Consider the following 23,687-nt stretch of genomic DNA (forward strand, 5'->3'; position numbering starts at 1 on the left):
TTTTGCACTTGCCTTAACCATCTCCATTTTGTCCCTGATAAAAAGAGACTCCATTGGGGCGCCTGGGTGGCTCAGTTGTTAAGCGTCTGCCTTCGGCTCAGGTCATGATCCCAGGGTCCTGGGATCGAGCCCCACACCGGGCTCCCTGCTCCGCAGGAATCCTGCTTCTTCCTCTCTCCCATTTCCCCTGCTTGTATTCCCTCTCTCGCTGTGTCTCTCTCTGTCAAATAAATAAATAAAATCTTTTTAAAAAAAAAAAAGAGACTCCATTTTAGTTTGTTTCTGTAACCAAACTAATGTGAGCTTGCTCCTTGGTGAGTTACAGATAGAGACTGTCCCAGGTGGAGTTGTCACACAAAGGAAATTTTATTTGCAGCAAATAAGGCGATCACAGGAAATAACTTCCGAAGCTGTGACTCCCCTAGCAGGGATGAGATGTTTCTTTTTAGGGGTTAGAATGAATATTCAGCAAAGGGAGCGTTGTCATTGTATGCAAAGGTGGGCATAAGGTTGTGCATACTATTTAGAAAACATGCCTATACAGGCATTCTGTATTATGGAAATGAATCTTGAGCTCCTCCTAGGGTGAAGACTTTAGTAGTATAATGAAGCAGAGGTAACTGTCGGGCAAGGGTAAGGGGCTATGGGCCTGCTCTGAGACCCAGTATAAAATGAATGAGGTCTTGGTCACATTGTCTTGGGTAAGGAACGCAGGGTCTTGCTTACTTTTGAAACAGCACTGGGAGTTCTACCGCTGATTTATTATCTCTGATGTGGTTAGGCCATATCCTGGGCTGCTAGAGACAGTTTTTGCATTTTCTTTGTTCCCTTAAAATCCACAACTACTGAGGTTTTTGCATTTCTTTGTGATTCTGACACCTCCTAGGAAGTTCTCAAAAGGTGTGCTAAGGCAAGTAGAACCAGGAGGGCATGGATAATGGAAAATAGCTGGGGGTCTAAAGTAACTTCTGCCATGAAAGCCATGTCTCTCCTTTCTTTTTCTGGAGACCCCTAACTCTGCTTACAGTTCTACAGGTATTAGGAGATATGAAGGATTTATTGGTAATTATTTATTGAGTGTGATAATGATATTGTGGGTTTGAAATAAAATATTTTAAGGAAATATTTAGCAAAGTATTTAGGGGTTAAAAACATGATGCCAGGGGTTTGCCTGGGTGGCTCAGTTGGTTAAGCATCTGCCTTCCGCTCAGGTCATGATCCCAGGGTCCTGGGATCGAGTCCTGCATTGGGCTTCTTGCTCAGCGGGGAACCTGCTTCTCCCTCTGCCTGCTGCTCCCCCTGCTTGTGCTTTCTCTCTCTCTCTCTAATAAATAAAATCTTTTTAAAAAAAACATAATGCCAGGGATTTGTTTGAAAATTCCGTAAAATTTAAAAATGACAGATGAATTAGATGGTTAAAACAGTATTAACTTAAATTTGGGATATGAGTATATGGGGTACATTTCACTATTCTCTGCTTTTGTATATGCTTGAAAACTTACATAATAAAAAGCTACAGATGCATTTCTGGCTGAGGAGAAAAATCGTGGCTTCCTGGTTTCACTTGGGTTATTAATCACAAAATATTTATGTCTGGAGCAAACAGTAAAAGTATGTAATGAAATAATCTGAAGCTGAACGTGAATTACAAAACAATTTAAATTTTATATAGACACACATCACTGTATTTTCTGAAATTCCCTGCAATAAAGCTATTTTCATCTGCCACAACTATAGAGAGAGAGAGAAAGAGAAAGAGTAAGAAAGAGAGAGAAAAAGAGGAAGGAAGGAAGGAAGAAAAAGAAAAGAAAAAAAAGAAAAAGAAAGGGGAAAAAAAGCAAAAAACCAACGAACAGGACTAAGGTGTCACTTGCCCCCAGGACAGCAAACTAAGACTTATTTCCTAGGAGTGGAATTTTAAACCCATCAGCCTGGAATTCCCTGGTCAGCATTAGTGAGGTAATTTGCCTGATAAGACTCCCTGCCTTCCCCTAAGACAAGGTAACCTGGCCTGAAATAATCCTTTCCTTCTTTCTTTCTTTCTTTCTTTCTTTTTTTTTTTTTTTGCTAATAACCTCCTTATATGGGAGCTCCCTTCCATTTACTAGAAGGGAATGCTGCTCAATTCATGAATCGTTAAATAAAGCCAATTAGATCTTTAAATTTACTTGTTTTTTAACACAACTCATTTTTGTAAATGAAATTCAAGATACTTCTCTTTGGAGCATAATCAATGTTTGTATCAACTTTTTCTAAATTCCCAGCTTATTGGAATGAGTAGCTCATGCCACAAAACAGTGTCAAGTGCCCTTAGGTGCCTTGTGGAATAAAGGAGGCAGAGGAGTCAAACAGATTCCCCTTACCTCTGTTCCCTCCCCTCCGCACAAGACACACTGCGTGCACAGCTTGGACACTGAAGAATGAAACTTCCTATCTACCTCCCTCCCTTCCCACAATTTACCGTCTATGTTAACATAACTATTCAGTTGTCATTAGCACGCCTTTACTATTCCAGGAGATTCCTGTCCAAGCAAATTGCTTGATTGTTCATCACAGGTTACATCAACTCTTCAATCTTCTATCAGCTCTTCAATCTATTCGAAAGAAAGCAACAGCTGGCACCTAAAAACCCTTGCTGTTCCCCCCAATCCTGGACGGTAGTACCATGATCCTTGCGCAAACCTCATCAAGTCCGTCGCATTGAAACCAAACTTGGAATTCTCAGTGAATTCCAACCTTGACTTCGTGGCCCCGTTAAGGGGCTGTCTGTGAACTCCGTTTATTATCGACGGTTGTATTGGTGATATCGGAGGAGCTGACATTTGATGCAGGTTTGAGATCTTAAGCTCGGCGTTAAGCGGTTCAGCCTGAGTCACTACGTTTTCCATTTTTAGCCTACCCCTTACTCCCGCTAAAGATTCTGTTAACTTCACAGTGCAAGCTTTGTTTTTCTCTTTTATACGACCGAATTTTTTCAATTCGCAATTACTTTCTCGTGAGCTTTAAGAAACGTATAAAACAAAAAGAAATCTGACAGTTACAGCGCCAGAGGAATGACTCAAACCGAACCCCCTCTCGGTCCGAAACGAGAGCCAGCTGGTGGGCAGCGCGGTCCCGCGAGCTGCATTCTGGGAAATGTAGTCCAGCAGGTGCGCGAAACCCGAGGCGCTTCCCCTTGGGCATTCTGGGAAGTGTAGTCCAAGAGCTGGGTACAAGTCGGAGGGTCGGCGGCACTTCCGCTCCGGGAAGGCGAGGTCGGGGCCGAGATTGCTGGCCGTGAGGTGAGTTAACCCGCGTCCCTGCCGTCCCTCCGAGGCTTCTCGGCCTCGGCGTGGGGCCAGCAGCCAGCCGGCCCTCGCTCCTGGCGAAGGGGAGCCGCGGCCGGCGGCTGAGGGCGGGGACAGAGGCAGCGGCGGCAGAGTGCCGCTGCTCGGCGGAGCCTCCGCGTCTGGCGGGCGCGCGTGGCGAGCGGAGTTTGAAGGTCTCCCGCGCTCTCCGCGCCCGCAGCCTGGGTCCCCGACCTGCCAGCTGGCTCTGCGTCCGCCTCGCGGTGACACCCTGGGCGAGTGACATAGCCTCTCCTTGCGTCGGTTGCCTCTTGGCTAAAGAGCGTTAGTGTCTTCCCAGTGGTGGTCTGAGAATTAAATGAGATTAGATATGAAAGCTAAAAATCAGTGCCTAGTGCAGTATTGGATGGGACCATGACTTCTGTCATCCTACTCGGGCCCCCTGTTGTTGGGAAGATCCTGAGAGCCCGGCGTGGGCTCGGAGCCCCAGCTGCAGCTCCGCTGGCCCTTCACTGCTCTCCGCTGCGGGGCCGGCCCTGGATTCCTGGACTCTGCCGAGACACTTGTTTAGGAAGGAGAGTTATCTTCAGCCGGACCCTGAGGAAAGTTCTCTGTGGTTTATCGCAGAGAAACAATCGTGATCAGGGCTTCGCAGAGTGCCTGCGGCGTAGCGAGTCCTTAACGGTTCACAACGTGTAACAGCTGCGTGTCGTTAATTTAAATGCAACAGGATTTCTTAGTGTGCGGTTTTTATTAGTCATTATTTGCCTCCGTGCACACGGGAGAAGAAACTTTGTTGAGGCCCTTCCAGCTTAATAACATGCTCAAGTAATTACACCTGTTAAAATGGTGTAATGGGGAAAAAAATCATGGCAGCTTATCATTAGCCGCAGAACAAATTATCTGTGGGACAACCAGTCAGAATTAGACTTTCCTAGGGTAATGGTAACTCATGGCTCTGAATTCTGGGTTTCTTAAAACATTCATTTTCTGAACAGCACATCTGCAAGGGAGGTTTTGTGAAGCACAATAGCATCTGCTTGTCTGACACTGGAGGAAATAGGGAATACCGGCATTATTATGATCCCCATTTACAGGTGACTGGATTGAGGCACAGAAAGATTAATACCTCGCTCAGGGTTTACACTGCTGGGAAGTAGAAAGCAATAAGTAGAAATGCAAAATTTGAACCCAGGCACTTTGGCCCCATTAAGTTATATTAAATTATATTGCCTGGATGTCTCTCATTACCTCTCCTACCCAGGCTCAGGAATGCTCTGGAAGCTACCAGAAGCACTTAGGTTAGGGACTGTTCATGAACAAAGGCAGCTGACTGAAGGGGCCCAGGGGATGCTGGAATCCAGCCCCTGTTCTAAATTCTGCCTGGAGAAAGCAGCTTCCTGTTGGCACAAAGCACCACACCGACTACCAGCTCTCTCATGATGACTTTCCCTTCCACAGTTTTGCCTTTCCAGAGCTCTGCCTCTCCCCAGAAGGAAAAGGAGAAAAATGACCAAGTTCCAGGTAAGTTGGGTTTGCCTTTCTGTTACTTAAAATGACATCTCATTTCATAAAGATTGGATGCATTTTTCCCTTGCCTGGGAAGGGTAAAAAGGAACCCAAGGCACCTAATTGTTGTATACCAGGCTCTTGCTTTTTGTTTATTTCCAAATAATAGTGTGAAAAGTAATAGATATTTAAAAAAAAAATAACTCCCACATTACAAACGTGTTTACAAATCAGCAGTTTTAATTGTCCCGCATTCTTTCTCATTTGTGTTGACATGTCTAGATTTATAATCCTAGTTTAAGTACCATTTTGGGTTTTTCAAATGTAATTTTATATTACCTACAATCTAAATGGTCACATCATTTCCCATAATTTACCTACTGCTTTACCCCATTCTCCATTTATATGCGGATTTTACTATTTTAAAGATGTTTGCAACAACAGTTTGCTAACGTATAACCTTTCTTCCTGTACAGAAACTCTGAGATTTCAGCCTTTTTTTTTTTTTTCCTCTTTAAAGTTCCAGGGACTCCATGGTTTTCTCACATGTGGTGCCTCCCATTTTGTGATAAGAATGTCTAAAGTACGGCTTGGTGCAGCAGAGTCCACCTCAGACTGAACTCAGAGAAAATAATTTTAGTTGTTTTCAAACAAGAAGAGCTAGCTTTGGAGTGTGCCTGGCTGGCTCAGTCCGTAGAGCGTGCGACTCTTGATCTCGGGATCTTGAGTTCAAGCCCCACGTTGGTCGTAGAGCTCACTTAAAAAATAAATAATTTTAAATAATAAAAAAAAGCTAGATTCCCTTTTTTATTTTAAGTGAAACTGTGTGTGTATTATAGTTAGATGTTTATTTTATTCATTGAGATGTTAATATGTTTTAAAGAAGTACATACTTAGTTTTAAAAATCCTTAGTACTGGGGATTTGCCAGGCATTTGCTCTGGAACAGCTGTGTGAGGATATAGACGGTCTTACCTGCATTTTAACATGAAGAAACAGATTTGTGAACCTTCAGATACCTACTGAAATCCACTCGGTGCCCAGTGACACTAAAGTTCCTGTTGTCTAAGCAGGGAGTTTCAGGTGTTTAATCACAGTAAATGGAAAGACCCAGAAGAAAAGAGACTTCTGTTCGGGGACCTGAGGCAGGCCGCATGTGTGCATGTCTGGTAGGCGGAGGACTCCAAAAATAGTATCGTCCTCAGCTAATTCCTTTTCGTAGTGGCTTTCTCTCCTTTGTCAGATGTATCAACTAGTTGTTTAATATATAGATGCTCAGAGCTCTAGCTAGAGTTGAGATAATTTTTATTGCCATACAGAAAAAGTTGTGAGACATACAGGAAACAGGAGCCGGGGGTGGGGTGAAGGTGGGAATTTATACAGACTAGGAAGAAGGCTTAATATTCTCAGTAGGAAATTTACTGATATATAAGATACTCCAGTAGGATTATAAACAAAGGAAATGAACAGGTAATATATTTTTAAAAAAAGATTTTTTATTATTTGAGTATAGTAAAGACAATCGTTTTAAATAAGTGGAGGGCACCTGGGAGGGCACCTGGGTGGCTCAGTTGGTTGAGTGTCTGACTCTTGGTTTCAGCTCAGGTCATGATCTCAGGGTCATGAGATCAAGCCCTGAGTCAGGCTCCACACTCAGCACAGACTTGGCTTGAGATTCTTTCCCTCTCCCTCTGCCCCTCCCCCTGCTCGCATACACACACTCTCTAAAATAAATAAAATCTTTTTAAAAAATTAAAAATTAAGTTAGTGGAAACTTTTTAAAAAGTTTATCACTTACCAAATTACCCAAGAGTTTAAAAAATAAGATATTGTCCAATTTTGGCCAGAAGATAGAGAATCAGGGATACTTCTAATCTCTTACAGGAAGAGTTAATTGGGAAAATTGTCATTATATTAGCAAAATAAAGGTGCATATTTTTCAACAGTGCAATTGCCACTTCTTGGAACTTATCTTAGGGAAATAAGACAGTTGGCTGAGATCTGTATAAACATGTTTTCTGCAGCATTAATAATTAAAAAAACATACTGTTTAATTGCTTGGAATCATTAAATATGTTCTAGATCACCACTTTTGTGGAATACTATGCAACCAGGAACAAGGATGGTAGCAGTAATAGCGATGGCTGACGTTTGTTGAGTAGTGTGTGTCAGATGCTGTCCTAAGTCCTTTATGTATTCTGCTTGGTCCTTTCAAGTACCTTATGATGTGGTACTATTACACAGATAAGGACACTGAAGTATTGAGAAGTTAGGTGACTTGACCAGGGTCCCAAAACCAGTAATGGACAGAGCCTTAGAGGCATGTAGTCTCCAGAACATACGCTCTTAACCTCAACACTGAATGCTGCTGCGGTTGACAGATAGGGCACGCTCCTGAGATCATAGAGAATGAACTGCGCGCCTGCCTGGGAGGGGTGCTGAAGGCCTGTTAGGTGCGCACACGTGGACGAAATAGTGGTACTGCCCAGTGAGAGGAGGAGACGGGTACTATTAAATACTGTTGGGATGAATTCCTGAAACATTTCTTGTAAAATTTGGCACTATCAGTCAAGTTCTAAAACGTGTATATGCCATGATTTGACCATGACAGTTCTAGAGACTTAACTATGTCAAGGGCACCGTGTCCCATGTACACAGGTATTTTTCTTTTTCTTCTCTTTCCTTCTCCTCGCCCCGTGACCCTCGCATTTTTGGTATGATTGTGGAAGGGGAGGAGGAGAAACTATTCAGAAGAGTTGCTCAGATCCCTCAGAATCTGGAACAACTTCCCACATAGCTCCTCCACCCCCTCAGCGTTGCCCTGCTCCCCGTGGCCACCGGGTGTGAGATTGAGGTTGCGTGTGCTCGGTGTTGTAGGAGACCGTGACGTTCAAGGACGTGGCCGTGGTCTTCACGGAGGAGGAGCTGGGGCTGCTGGACCCCGCCCAGAGGAAGCTGTACCGAGACGTGATGCTGGAAAACTTCAGGAACCTGGTCTCTGTGGGTGAGCACAGGATCTTTCTGTAACTCATCCCCTCAAGCAGGGTTTCTTAACCTAGGCACTATTGACATTTGGGGGCAGATGATTCTTTGTTTTGAGGACTGTCCTGTGGATATTAGGATGTTTAGTGGCATCCCTGGCCTCTGCCCACTAGTTCATGGCTTCAGGACTCCTCAGAGGCCAGAGTTTTCCAGTCCCTTTGGAGCACGGAGACAAGACGTTTCTAGTCTTTGTTCCAAGGCAGACGTTGTCGCATGTAAATGAACTATAAATGAACAGTTAAGCTTGTCTTCACCTGGCTCCATATTTCATAGATATTTTTTAAACGTGTAGATCATGACCTGTTGGTGGGTCAGGAAACTAATTTAGTAAATTGCATCAGCAGTCTTACAGAACACTTACAGAACCGAGTAATAGTATCAGAGCTCCTTAGAATGGTGCACGTTGGTGCACATGGTAGCAGTAACAGCAAGCTGTTTCTAGTGAGGGGTGTCGGACTGGGAAGGATGTGACAAAAACAGACATTGGTTAGAAACCGTTCATTTGGGGGGTGCCTGGGGGGCTCAGTTGGGTAAGCATCTGACTCTTGACTTTGGCTCAGCTTACGATCTCAAGGTTGTGAGATGGAGCCCTGAGTGGGGCTCTGAACTTGGCATGGAGTCTGCTTGAGATTCTCTCTCTCCCTCTGTACCTCCCTCCACCCCCTCTTAAAAAAAATAAGAAGAAACAGTTCATTTGATCATTTATTTCTAGACTTTGTGTGGTAGTGATATATCTCTAATGATACCAAGTGTATTTCTTACTATGGGTGGTGATAGGAAAGTGTTTGACAAACACTGCTTTGGGGAGGGGCAGGGCCTTGTTGTATTATGGGATGAGAACCAAAATTTTTCAGTACTTTCGCCCTTAATGTTTTTTACTTTTATCTTATCTTTTCATAGGGCATTTGTCCTCCAAACCAGATATGATATCCCAGTTGGAGAGAGAGGAAAAGCTTTGCATGAAGGAGATCCACACTGAAAGAGGTAGGCACTCAGGTAAAAATTGTGCAACCGGGGTCTTTGTAGGTGACGGCCCCATTGTTCTGCCTCTGTTCTGGATAATCTTCATGCAGCAGCCAGAGAGACCCTTTGAAAACATTAATCATATCATGTCACTCATCTGTTTCAAACCCTCCACAGCCTTCTCCCTTCACTCAGAATAAAACTGAAAGTGTTCGTGGCACCAGGGTGGCTCAGTCATTTAAGCATCCAACTCGGTTTGGGCTCAGGTCATAATCTCAGGGTTGTGAGATCGAGCCCTGCGTTGGGCTCCATGCTCAGTTCAGAGTCTGCTTAAGATTCTCTCTCTCCCTCTGCCCCTGCCTGTGCTCTCTCTCTCAAAACAAAACAAAACAAAAACCAAAAAATGGGTGCCTGGGAGGCTCAGTTGGTTAAGTGCTTTCAGCTAAGGTCATGATCCCAGAGTCTCAGGATCAAGCCCTGCATCAGGCTCCCTGCTCAGTGGGGAGTCTGCCTCTTCCTCTGCCCCTCACCCTACTCATGCTCTCTCTCTCTCAAATAAATAAATAAAATCTTTAAAAAAACAAAAAGAAAAACCAAAGTGTTCAAGCGGCCTGGAAGGCCCTATGGTATGTGCTCATTCCCCCAGCTTAAACATTCATTCTACATTTTTCTCCAGTCATCTCCCCCCACCCCACTGCTTTGTCTGCCAGCCTCACTTTTGCCTCAGACAGCACAAATATGCTCTACATCAGGACCTTTTCCATTCTCTTCTCTGGCTGGAATGCTGCCAGCCCGTACACATCCAGTCGCTCTGGCTTTCTTACTTATGTCGGTGAGAAGTCCTTTCTTCCAAGGCCTTCTCTGACCACCGCTTAAAATGCCATATCCCGTCACTCTCCATGTCCTTCCTTGACTTGCCTTAATTGTGTGTAAGCGCTATACCATCAGGCTTACTAACATATATGATTTTTAAATTGTGGTAAAATATACATAACATAAAATTTATTTTAACCATCTCTAAATGTACAGCCCAGCGGCATTAAGTACATTCACGTTGTTGTGCAACTGTCAACACTGTCCATCTCCAGAACGTTTTCCATCATCCCAGACTGAACTCTACACATCAAACAATGACTCCCTGTTCTTCCCTTACCCCAGTTCCTAGTAGCCACGGTTCTCCTTTCCGTGTCTATGGATTTGACTCTTTCAAGTACCTCACATAAGTGGAATCATGCAGTATTTGCCATTGGTGTCTGGTTTATTTCTCTTAGCATAATGTCTTCGAGGGTGATCGTGTTGTATGTCAGAATTTCCTTTTTTTTATGACTGAATAATATTTCACTGTATGTACATACCACATTTTCTTCATCCGTTGATGGACATTTGGGTTGTTTGTACCATTTGGTTATTGTGAATAATGCTGCTGTGAACATGGGTGTACAAATACCTGTTCAAGTCCCTGCTTTCCATTTTTTGTGTACATACCCAGAATAGAAATGCTGGATTGTATGGTAATTTTTTAAAAATTTTATTTATTTGAGGGCGCCTGGGTGGCTCAGTCATTAAGCATCTGCCTTCGGCTCAGGTCGTGATCCCAGGGTCCTGGGATCGAGCCCCACATCGGGCTCCCTGCTCGGCGGGAAGCCTGCTTCTCCCTCTCCCACTCCCCCTGCTTGTGTTCCCTCTCTGGCTGTGTCTCTCTGTCAAGTAAATAAATAAAATCTTTAAAAAAATAAATAAATTTTATTTATTAGAGAGAGCGCATGCATGCACAGGGTGGGGAGGGGGGCAAGGGGGCGGGAGGGGCAGAGGGAGAGAGAGAAGCAGACTCCCCTTGAGCGGAAGTCTACCAAAGGCAGATGCTTAACCGACTGAGCCACCCAGGCGTGCCTCGTATGGTAATTCTATTTTTAATTTTTGAGGAACTGCCATACTGTTTTTCACAATAGCCACACTATTTTATGTTCCCACCAGCGATACACAGGGTTCCAGTTCTTCTCATCCTCACTGACATTTGTTGTTTCCTGTCCTGTGGGGGTTTTTTCTTAATAATAACCACCTTGATGGGTATGAAGTGGTATCTTGTTTTGATGTGCATTTCTCCAATAATTAGTGATACTGAGCATCTTTTCATGTGCTTATTAGCCATTCGGGTATCTTCTTTGGAGAAATGTCTGGGCAAGTCTCTTGTCCATTTTTGAGTCAGGTTGGTTGTTTTCTGTTGAGTTTTAGGAGTTCTCTGTATTCTGAATATTAATCCCTTACTGGATATGTGATTTGCAAGTATTTTCTCATTCTGTGTGTGGCCTTTTTACTCTACTGATAGTGTCCTTTGATGCATAAGAATTTTTAATTTTCATGAAATTTTCAAATATGTTTCTTTTATTCCCTGTGCCTGTAGGGAATTATCCAAGAAATCATTGTCAGGTCCAATATCATGAAGCTTTTGCCCTATGTTTTCTCCTAGTAGTTTTATAGTTTTAGCTCCTATGTTTAGTCTTTGATGCATTTTGAAGTAATTTTTGAATATAGAATAAGGAAGCGTCTGACTTCATTCTTTTGCATGTGGATATCCAATTTCTCTAGCACCATTTATTGAAAAGACTGCCCTTTTCCCATTGAATGGTCTTGGCACCCTTGTCAAAAACCATTTGACTTTGTATGTGATGGTTTAGTTCTGAGCTCTCTAGACTATTCCCTTGGTCTGTATGTCTTTATGTATGTACCCCACTGTTTTTGACTACTGCAGCTTTATAGTGAGTTTTGAAACTAGGAAGTGATTACCTCCAACTTTTTTTTTTAAAGGTTGTTTTGGCTACTCAGGATCCCTTGAGATTCCATGTGAATCTTAGGACGGGTTTTTCTGTTTCTGTATTGTTGGGATTTTGATAGAGATTGCACTGAATCTGTAGATCCTTTTGGGTAGCATTGATATCTTAACAACATTAAACCTTCCAATCCATGAACATGGTCTGTCATTCAATTTTTTTGTTTTTAATTTATCAGTGTTTTGTAGTTTCAGTGTACATGTCTTTCACCTCCTTGGTTAATTCCCAAGCATTTTATTCTTTATGATACTATTGTATATGGAATTGTTTTCTTAATATCCTTTTAGATTGTTCATTGTTTATGTATAGAAATGCAACTGATTTTGTGCATGACTTGGTACCTTGCTACTTTGAATTCATTTATTAAACAGTTTTTATATGGAATCTTAAGCATTTTCCACATATAAGATCATATCATCTGTGAACAGTTTTACTTCTTGCTTTCCAATTTGGATGCCTTTTATTTCTCTCCCATTTCTCTGGCTAAAACTTCCAGTACTATGTTGAATATTAGGGACAGAAGTAGGCATCCTTGCCTTATTCCTAATATTAGAGGAAAAGCTTTCATTCTTTCACCATTGAGTCTGATGTGTACTGTGTATTTTTCATTTAAGACTTTTATTATGTTGAGGCAGTTTCCTTCTATTCCTAGTTTGTTGAGTGTTTTTATCATGAAAGTATTTTGAGTTTTTTCATATGCTTTTTCTACATCAACTGAGATGATTATGTCGTTTTTTCCTTTATTCTGTGAATGTGGCATATCACATTGATTTTTGTGTGTTGAACCATCCTTGCATGTCAGGAATAAAACCCCTTGGTCATGTGGTAGTATCCTTTTAATATACTACTGAATTTGGTTTGCTAGTATTTTTAGATCAGTGTTCATAAGGGATATTTGTCTTTAGTTTCCTTTCTTACTGTGTCTCTGTCTGGCTTTAGTGTCAGGCAGTCCTGGCCTTACAGAATAAGTAGGAAGTGTTCCTTCCTCTACCATTTTTTGGAAAAGTTTAACAAGGATTGATATTCTTCATTTTTATTTTTTTTTATTTATTTTTATTTTTTTAAAGATTTTATTTATTTATTTGACAGAGAGAGAGACAGCGAGAGAGGGAACACAAGCAGGGGGAGTGGGAAAGGGAGAAGCAGGCTTCCTGCCAAGCCGGGAGCCTGATGTGGGACTCGATCCCGGGACTCCAGGATTATGACCTGAGCTGAAGGCAGTCGCTTAACCAACTGAGCCACCCAGGCGCCCTCATTTTTATTTTTTAAACGATTTTTATTTATTTGAGAGACAGAACGAGAGAGATCACAGAGGGAGAGGGAGAAGCAGGCTCCCCGCTGAGCAGGGAGCCTGACATGGGGTCCAACCCCAGGACCCTGAAATCACAACCAGAGCCAAAGGCAGACGCTTAACCAACTGAGCCACCCAGGTGCCCCAAGGATTGGTATTCTTCTTCAAATGATTGGTAGAATTCACCAGTGAAACCATCTGGTCCCTGCTTTTCTTTGTTGGGAAGTTTTTGATCACTTATTCAGTCTTTGTAGTAGTTATAGGTCTACTTAGGTTTTCTGTTTCTTCGTGATTCAGTCTTAGGTTTGTTTCTAGGAATTGTCCATTTTATCTAGGTTATCCAATTTATTGGCACACAATTATTCATAGTGCTGTCTTATAATCTTTTTTGTTTCTCTACAGTCAGTAGTAACATCCCCACTTTCTAATTTTAGTAATTTGAGTCTTCTCTCTTTTCTTAGCCACTCTAGCTAAATTTTTGTCTATTTTGTTGATCTTTTGAAGAACCAGCTGTTGTTTCTCCTTGATTTTCAATTCTGTATTTTATTTATCTCTGCCTTTTGTTATTTCCTTCTGCTAGCTTTAGGTTTAGTTCTTTTTCTTTCTTTTTTTTTTTTTTTTAAAGAGAGAGAGAGTTTGCATGAGCAGGGGCGGAGGGCAGAGGGAGAGGAAGAGAGAATCTCAAGCAGGCCCCACGCTCAGTGCAGAGCCTGATGTGGGGCTCGGTCCCATGAGCTTGAGATCATGACCAGAGCTGAAATCAAGAGTTGGACGCTCTACTGTTTGAGCTATCCTGGCACCCCAGTTTGTTGTTTTTCTAGTTCCTTATGATGTAAAGTTCCTTTTTTTTATGATGTAAAGTTTCATTGTTGATTTGAGATCTTTTTAATTTTTTTCCAGTATTATTGAGGTAAAATTGACATATAACATTGTCCACGTTGTACAACATAATGATTTGATATTTGTATATATTACAAAATGATTACTCTAATAAGCTTAGTTAACATGCATTACCTCATATAGTTAATTTTTTTCCTTGTGTTGAGAACTTTTAAGATCTACTCTTTAGAAACTTTTAAACATATAATACAGTATCGTTAACTATAGTTATCATGTTGTACATCTCCAGAACTTACCTTTTTTTAAAAGATTTATTTATTTGAGAGAGAGGAGGGGAGAAGCAGAGAGAGAGAGAAAGATAGGGAAGGACTTTTGCCATTTTGTTATTTGTTTTGTATTTGTTTCATGTAGGTCTTTCTTTAAATTCTTTTTAATTTAAATTCAATTAGCCAATATATCATTAGTTTCAGATGTAGCGTTCAGTAATTCATCAGTTGTGTATAATACTGAGTGCTCATCACATCACGTTCCCTCCTTAATGCCTAGCACCCAGTTAAATTCAATTAGCCAACATATAGCACATCATTAGTCTCAGATAGTGTTCAACAATTTATCATTTGCATATAACACCAGTGTCTTAAACCTTTTTTGCCCCTATTTCATTATCACATTTGTTTGTGTTTAGTTGATTTTTTTTGTAGTGACACATTTCAGTTCTATAATTTTTTAAAGATTTATTTATTTTAGGGGCGCCTGGGTGGCTCAGTCATTAAGTGTCTGCCTTCGGCTCAGGTCATGATCCCAGGGTCCTGGGATCGAGCCCCACATCGGGCTCCCTGCTTGGCGGGAAGCCTGCTTCTCTCTCTCCCACTTCCACTCTCCCTGCTGTGTTCCCTCTCTCGCTGTGTTTCTCTCTGTCAAATAAATAAATAAAATCTTTAAAAAAGAAAAATTTCTTTATTTTAGAGAGAGACCATGCAAGCAGGGGGAGGAGTGGGGTGGAGGGTAGAGAATCCTCAAGCAGACTCTCCATGGAGCACAGATGCAGGGCTCAGTCCCACGCCCCTGAGATGATGACCTGAGCTGAAATCAAGGAGTCAGACTCTTAACCAGCTGAGCCACTCAGGTGCCCCTAAATTCTGTAATTCTGACACCAGTTCTAATATGTGGAGGTTATTGCCATACTAAGCAATTAGTCAGGATGCCAGCTGGGTGTCACACATTTCTACTCAATTTTGACACCATCTGTCTGGATATAGCATCAGATCCTACAGGTTAAGGGCTTGGTCCTACAAGATTCTCACCCCTCACCCTTCACCCCCTTTCAGCGGCCAGTCACAAGTCCAGGTGGTTAACTGTGCTTTAGAGGTTCCTGCAGCCCCCACCTGGGGTTCAGTTAATTTGCTCAGTGGCTCACAGAGCTCAGAATATAGTTTATTTACTAGATTGTCAGTTTATTATAAAAGGATATAACCCAGAACAGCCACATGGAAGAGATGCACAGGGCTAAATATGTGGGAAGGGGTGCGGAGCTTCCAGGCTCTCTCTGAGCTCACCACTCTCCCTGCATGTCCATTGACCTGAAAACTCACTGAACCCCTTCCTTTCAGGTTTTTAGGGAGGCTTCATTACTTAGGCATGATCAATTAGGTCATTGGCTATTAGTGATTGGTTCAGCCTTCTGCCCCTCTCCCTTTCCCAGAGGTCAGGAGGTGGGACCTCTAATCATGGTTGATTGCCCCACATCATGGCAACTGGCCTGCCATCCATAGGGGATTTCCAAAAGTCACCTCATTAACCTAAACTCAGGTATGGTTGAAAGAGGTTTATTAGGAAGTACAGGACCCATGTCACCTTTATGGCTACGGAAGGGTTTCGGGAGCTGAGAACGAGACATCAAATATTATAACAAAGATACTCCCGTTGTTCTTTTGTCTTAGGAAATTCCAAGGGTTTTGGGATGTGGGCCGGGAACTGATGACCAAAATACATATTATAAATCACAGTATCACATTTTATAGTATTCAGTGGATATATTTTATTAATCTTTAATTTTTCAAAAGTTTATTTTTTGATGCTAAATAGAATTATTTCATTTTTCAGTTATTTGCTTTTACAACTTAGGAATATAATCAGTTTTTGACATCAACCTTGTAGGCTGCAGTCTTCCCATATTGGTATATTCTAGAGGCATTTTTGTACTTTTTTGTACATTCCTAAAGATTTTCTATGTAGAAAATTGTGACACAAAAATGTACATTCTTTCTTCTTTTCCAATATGAACACCTTTTTTTGATGGCTAGTTTGTTTACCTGAATGCATGTGGACAGCATTCAGTCTTTCACCACTGTTAATGGTGTGAACCACAGGTTTTCTTATTGGGTTGAGTTCCCGTCTGTTCTTAGTTTCAGAATTTTTATCATGAATGGGGATCAGTATATGTATATATGTATTTTATAATATGCTTAGTCTGCATTTACTGAGATGATCATAAGATTTTCTTCTTTATGCTGTGAATATGGTAAAATGCATTGGTGATTTCACATGTTAAAACAACCTTGCATTCCTTCTAGTAAACAAAATTCAGCTGACTATTTCAGGATCTTATTGGCTTCATTCAGTGATTCATGAATCAGGCAACATTCATTATAGGAGATAGAAAAGCTCCCTGAGGAGCTATATAAAATAAGAGACTTTTATAGGCAGAAGGGAACAGGAACCAGGAAGTTAAATGAGGCAAAAAAAAAAAAAAAAAAGCCGGTTGGTTATTGCAGGGTTAGTTTCCCTTAAAAAGATAGCAGAGGTAACTAACTAGAGCAGATGGGGATTGGTTTAAGATTTTGTTTCTGGGTGAGCCAAAATTGTAATTAAGTCTTGGTTTGGTGGCATGGGGCTTAGCATAAGCAACTCCATTTGGGGCCTGTTGTCTTGTTTTAACATTGGGGATTAACCCCACTTACTCATGATGTACTAGTATTCTTTTTATTACGTTTCTAGAAACAAGATTTGACCTTTGTTAAGGATTTTTGCACCTGTGTTGAGGAGGGCTTTTGTCATTTTCTTGGGACTTGATGTCTTTGTCTGGTTTTGATATCAAGGTAACACTGCCCTTAAACAATAACTTTCAAGTATAGCTTCCTCTTCTGTTTCCTGAAAGGACTTTGTATAGGACTGGTATTACTCTTTTCCTGAGTGCTAAGTGGAATTCACTGGTGAAGTCATCTGGTCTTTTTGTGTGAGTGTGATAATTTATGAATTAAATTCCTGAACTATTTAGATTTTTTGCTTTTCTTGCAACAGATTTGGTAATTTGTATGTTTCAGGGTATTAGTACCTTCTTTAAAAATCTAAGTTGTTGAATATATCTCCTTATTTTAATGCCTCTAAGATCTATAGTAAAAGTCTATCTTTGGGGCGTCTGGGTGGCTCAGTTGTTAAGCGTCTGCCTTCGGCTCAGGTCACAGTCCCAGGGTCCTGGGATCGAGCCCCGCATCGGGCTCCCTGCTCCGTGGGAAGCCTGCTTCTCCCTCTCCCACTCCCCCTGCTTGTGTTCCCTCTCTTGCTGTGTCTCTCTGTCAAATAAATAAATAAATAATCTTTAAAAAAAAAAAAAGTCTATCTTTCATGCCTGAAGTTGAATTTTCCTATTGTTTCCATTTATTTGATTTTTACTCTGATTTCCTTAATTTCCTTTTTTCATGGCTTCTTGAGATGGAAACTTAGAAAACAAAAAGTCTAAAATCAGGGGCGCCTGGGTGGCTCAGTTGGTTGGGCAACTGCCTTCGGCTCAGGTCGTGATTCTGGAGTCCCTGGATCGAGTCCCGCGTCGGGCTCCCTGCTCGGCGGGGAGTCTGCTTCTCCTTCTGACCCTCCCCCCTCTCATGTGCTGTCTCTCTCACTCTCTCTCTCTCAAATAAATAAATAAAAATCTAAAAAAAAAAAAAAAAAGTCTAAAATCAAAAACCTACTATAAACGTTTAAAGCTATAAAATTATCTGAATGCTATTTAACTGCACATCAGAAATTGTGATATATTTTTTCATTTCAAAATTTTTTTGAGAGCCAAATTGACTTTTTTTTAATTTATTTTTTATTATGTTCAGTTAGCCACTGCCTAGTATATCATTAGTTTTTGATGTAGTGTTCAGTGATTCATTAGTTACGTATAACACCCAGTGCTCATCACAGCACATGCCCTCCTCAATACCCATCACCCTGGTACCCCCTACCCCACCCCCTTCCCCTCTGAAATCCTCAGATTGTTTCCTGGGGTCCATAGTCTCTTATGGTTCGTCTCCCTCTGATTTCTCCCCCTTCGGATTTCCCTCCCTTCCCCTATGGTCCTCTGTGCTATTGCTTATGTTCCATATATGAGTAAAACCATATGATAATTGTCTTTGCTTGACTTACTTAACATAATCCCCTCCAGTTCCATCCATGTCGCTGCAAATGGTGGGTATTCATCCTTTCTGATGGCTGAGTAATATTCCATTGTATATATGGACCACATCTTTTTTTTTTTTTTTTTTAAAGATTTTATTTATCTGAGAGAGAGAATGGAAGACAGAGCATGAGAGGGGGAGGGTCGGAGGGAGAAGCAGACTCCCCGCTGAGCAGGGAGTCCGATGTGGGACTCGATCCCGGGACTCCAGAATCATGACCTGAGCCAAAGGCAGTTGTTTAACCAACTGAGCCACCCAGGCACCCCTGGACCACATCTTCTTTATCCATTCATCTCTTGAAGGGCATCTTGGCTTCTTCCACAGTTTGGCTATTGTGGACATTTCTGCTATGAACATTGGGGTGCATGTGGCCCTTTTCACTACATCAGTATCTTTGGTGTAAATACCTATTAGTGCAATTGCTCGGTCGTAGGGTAGCTCTATTTTTAACATCTTGAGGAACCTCCATACTGTTTTCCAGAGTGGCTGTACCAGCTTGTATTCCCACCAACAGTGTAAGAGGGTTCCCCCTTTCTCTACATCCTCGCTAACATCTGTTTCCTGTTTTGTTAATTTTTGCCATTCTAACTGGTATAAGGTGGTATCTCATTGTGGTTTTGATTTGTATTTCCCTGATGGCTAGTGATGTTGAGCATTTTTTCATGTGTCTAAATATTTTCTAATTTCCCATGCAATTTCCTGTTTGACATGTGGGTTAGAGTGTATTTAACTTTGATATAAGGACATTTCTGGATATCTTACTGGCTTTTTTTAAATCTAATTTTTTTATTGAAGTATAGTTGACATGAGGTTACATTAGTTTCAGGTGTACAACATAGTGACTAGACAACTGTATGCGTTATGTTACTGTGTGTCACCATACAGCGCTGTTACCTGTTGACTGTGTTCCCTATGCTGTACTTTTCATCCCTATAACTCGTTCATCCCACAGTTGGAATCCTATACTTCCTACCCGCCCCCCTCACCTATTTTGCTCATCCCCCGACCCCCTCTGGCAAGCACCAGTTCTCTCTTATTTATGGGCCTGTTTCTGCTTTGTTCACGTGTTTTGATTTTTAGATTCCACATATAAGTGAAATCAAATGTATTTGTCTTTCTCTGACATATTTCACTCAGCACCATACCTTCTAGGTCTATCCATGTTGTTGCAAATGGCAAGATCTCGGTTTTTTATGAGTAATCCATTGTGTGTGTGTGTGTGTATACATCTTCCCTATTCATCTGTTGATGGACACTTGGGCTGCTTTAATGTCTTGGCTTTTGTAAATAATGCTGCAGTAAATACAGGGGTGCATATATCCTTTTGAATTAGTGTTTCATTTTCTTTTGGTAAATATCCAGTAGTGGAATTACTAGCTTATGTGGTACTTCTGATTTTTGAGGAACCTTCATACTGTTTTCCATGGTGGCTGCAAAAATTTACGTTCCCACCAACAGTACACAAGGGTTCCTTTTTTTCCACATCCTCACCAAAACTACTTATTTCTCATCTTTTTGATTCTAGCCAGTCTGACAGGAGTGAGGTGATACCTCATTGTGGTTTTGATTTGCATTTTCCTGATGAGTGATTTTGAGCATCTTTTCATGGGTCTCTTGCCCATCTATATGTCTTCTTTGGAAAAATGTCTATTCAGGTTTCTGCCCATTTTTTAATTGGATTATTTGGGTTTTTGGTGTTGAGTTATAGAAGTTCTTTATATATTTTGGATATTAACCCCTTATCAGAGGTATCATTTGCATATATCTTCTATTCACTAGGTTGCCTTTTTATTTCATTGATGGTTTCCTCTGCTGTGCAAAAGCTTTTTATTTTGCTGTAGCCCCCATAGTTTGTGTTTGTTTCCTTTGCCTGAGGAGATAATCTAGAAAAATGTTGCTAAGACCGATGTCAAGGAGATTACTGCCTGTGCTCTCTTCTAGGATTTTTATGGTTTCAGGTCTCACACTTAAGTCTTTCATCCATTTTGAGTATTTTTGTGTATAGGATAAGAAAGTGGTCCAGTTTTCCCAGCACCAGTTATTCAAGACTGTCTTTTCCCCATTGTATAATTGTGCCTCCTTTGTCATGCCCTCCTTAATGCCCTTCACTGTTTTACCTCATCCCCCCCACCCCCTCCCTTCTGTAACCCTCAGTTCACTTCCCAGAGTCCAGAGTCTCTCATGGTTTGTCTCCCTCTCTGATTTCTTCCCAGTTTTCCCTCCCTTCCCTATGGTCCTCTGCTCTATTCTTTATGTTCCACATATGAATGAAACCATATAATTGTCTTTCTCTGCTTGACTTCACTTAGCATAATACCCCTCCAGTTCCATCCATGTTGATGCAAATGGTGGGTATTCATCCTTTCTGATGGCTGAGTAATATTCCATTGTATCTATGGACCACATCTTCTTATCCCTTCATCTGTTGAAGGACATCTCAGCTCCTTCCAGTTTGGCTGTTGTGGACATTGCTGCTATGAACATTGGGTGCAGGTGCCCCGTCTTTTCACTACATCTGTGTCTTTGGGGTAAATACCTAGTAGTGCAATTGCTGGGTTGTAGGGTAGCTCTATTTTTAACGTGTTGAGGAAACTCCATACTGTTTTCCAGAGTGGCTGCACCAGCTTGCATTCCCACCAAGAGTGTAAGAGGGTTCCCCTTTCTCCACATCCTTGCCAACATTTGTCGTTTCCTGACTTGTTTTGTCTTTCTAACTGGTGTAAGGTGGTTTCATTTTGGTTAAAGTGGTTAACTTTAGGGGTTCAGATCTTGTTTTGTTTCACGGATTTTTTTTTTTTTTTAATGGTCTAATTGTTTTTTCAGCAACTAAGACAAGTGTGTTGAAATCTCTAACTCTGTGGTTTTGTCCCCAGCTCAGTTTGTTTTTGCTTTATTTTGTAGTCTTTGTTAGATACATAGGCATTTGTAATTGTTACGTTTTGCCACATTGACCCTTTTGTTACAGCTCTTTGTCTTTAATGGTGTTCTATTTTGTAGTCACTTTTTGTCTGATATTAATTTAGCCACTTAAGCTTTCTTAGGCTTTGCAGAATGTATTTATATGTCTTTCTGTTCTTTTAATTATTTGTATTTAGAATAGGTTTTTTGTTGACAGCATATAGTTGGATCTTTGTTTTTATGTGATCTGCCAACATCTGCCTTCTGATTTTAGGATAGTACATTTACACACAGTGTATTTATATGGGTGTGTTTACATTTACCATCATGCTTTTGTTTTGGTCTTCTATTTTTGCTCATCTGTTTGCTCTTTCCTGTAATATTTTGGGCAGATTGAATATTGTTTAGTTTTGCTCTTATGTCTCTATTGACTTTTGGCTGCTGCTTTTTCAGTCCATGCCCTTGGGGTCTTTGCTACATAAGCATAGTTGAGAGATCTGCCAAATATGTGGGCAGAGTTTAGTCCTAGTTAGGAACTGACCCTCAGTGATTGATTCCCTTACCTTTGATTTTTCTCCCTTAAATTTCCAGTGGTTATTCCACCTCAAACTGTGTGTGGGTTAAGTAATGCATTGAGTCAAAAGAGAATCAAACTCGCAAATTTTACCCTGTGCCATTAATTGTCAGCCAGGGATTTGGGAGGAACTTAGATTAATGTTACTCCTGTGGCTCTCAGGGCAGAAATTCTGGAAGCCAAAGTTTCCTACTCCCTGGCCCTGAATAGTTTTGGCTTTTTCCTGTCTGATCTGGAAGGGGGGTTAATTTGGGAAGCACTCTAAAGCAAAAAAAAATCTTTAAAAGTTGTACAAAATTCTCATTCCCATTTGTAATCTCTCCCTCTCTCCCCTTCCTGTCCCACACCCATCCCCAGGCAACTACTGATCTACTTCCTGTCACTCTACATTACTTGGAATTTTTAAAAATTTCTTTATAAATGGAATCACACAATATTTTTTTTCAGTTGTCTTATTTTACTCAGTCTTTTACTCACCCATGTTGTTGCTTCTATCAGCAGTTCATTCCTTTTTATTTCCAAGTAGTATTCCAGTGTGGATATACTACAATTTATTCATTCACCTCTTGATGGAGGTTTGTTTCCAGTTTTGGGCTATTACAAATGAAGATCCTGAATGTTCTTCTATCCATGGGTGTATTGCCATAGGCCTTCATTTCTCTTGGGTAAGAATAAGGAATGGAATGGTTGGATCATGTGGTTGGTATATATGTTAATTTTCATTCATTTTTTTCACTGATGTGTGTGTGTACATATATATATATATGTACACACACACACACAATTTTTAATAGATTTTCACACCACTTTTAGGTTCACAGCAAAAGTGAGAAGAGAGAGAGTTCCCATAGATCATGCGCACACGTGCATGCACACACGTCAGCTTTCCCCACCAACATTTGATACTAGGGTGGTACGTTTGTCATAACTGATGAACCTACACTGATACATCGTTGTCGCCCCGTGTCTGTAGTGTACATTGGCGGTCACCGTGTTGTACGTTTTAGGTGTTCAGATTTATAATGGTATGTATCTACCCTTAAAGTACCCTACAGAATAGGTTGCCTTACAATTCTCTCTGCTCCACCTGTTAATTTCCCTTCCCCTCTCCCCACGGTCAACCAGCGATCCTTTTGTCTCCACAGATTTGCCTTTCCCAGGATGCCGTACAGGTAGACTCAGGGCTTTTAGCCGCTTCAGATTCACTTCTTTCACCTAGTAATTTACAGTTAGTTGAAGGCTCAGTAGGTCTTTTCTTTTGAGCACTGGATAATAGTCCATTGTCTGGATGTACCAGTTTATTCATTCATTCAATTGATTGCTTCCAAGTTTTGACAGTTACAAATAAAGCTGCTGTAAACTTGTGTGTGATGATTTTTGTATGAACATATTTGGGTAAAGACCAAGGTCCACAATTTACTTTTGTAGTTTTAAGAGAAACTGCCAAACTGTCCTCCAAAGTGGCTGTATCATTTTGCATTTTCAGCAATGGTGAATTGAGAGTTCCAGTTGCCCCACATCCTCACCAGCAATGGTGTTATCATTGTTTGGGATTTTGGCCATTCTAACAGGTGTAGTGGTATTTTAATTTGCAGTTCACTAAAGACATGACGATGTCGAACACCTTTTCATGGGCCTGTTTGCTGTCTATAATTTTCTTTGGTGATGGGTCTGTTCAGGTCTTTTTACCCATATTTTAAATGGATTGTTTTCTTATTGTTGGCTTTGAAGAGTTCTTTATGTATATGTTGGGTAACATTCCTTTACCATATATATTTTTTACAAATATTTTCTCCCTGTGGCTTGTCTTATTCTCGACAATGGCTTTCACAGAGCAGAAACTTAGGAGTTTGACAGTTTTGTATTTACATTAAGGTCTATGATTTAATCTTTGTGAAAAGTTTAAGCTCTACAGATTTTTTTTTTTGCATGTGAATGTCCAGTTCCAGCACCATTTGTCAAAAAGACTATCTTTGCTTCATTGTATTGCCTTTGAATATATTTGCTTGGGTTT

General features: G+C 41.0%; 1 protein-coding gene across 1 annotated transcript in view; it reads left to right on the forward strand.

Moving 5' to 3' along the window:
• Window positions 1–4,512: 4,512 nt before the first annotated feature.
• ZNF235 (zinc finger protein 235) overlaps window positions 4,513–23,687 on the forward strand; it is a 28,878-nt gene continuing 9,703 nt past the window's right edge. Inside the window, exons 1-3 of the mRNA XM_032388511.1 lie at window positions 4,513–4,811; window positions 7,673–7,799; window positions 8,738–8,821. Coding sequence (XP_032244402.1) covers window positions 4,797–4,811; window positions 7,673–7,799; window positions 8,738–8,821 — 226 coding nt within the window. The 5' untranslated portion in view covers window positions 4,513–4,796. The remainder of the gene's footprint in view (window positions 4,812–7,672; window positions 7,800–8,737; window positions 8,822–23,687) is intronic.

Source organism: Phoca vitulina, unplaced genomic scaffold (genome assembly GCF_004348235.1).
Source record: "Phoca vitulina isolate PV1807 unplaced genomic scaffold, GSC_HSeal_1.0 scaffold52, whole genome shotgun sequence".
NCBI classification, from domain to species: domain Eukaryota; kingdom Metazoa; phylum Chordata; class Mammalia; order Carnivora; family Phocidae; genus Phoca; species Phoca vitulina.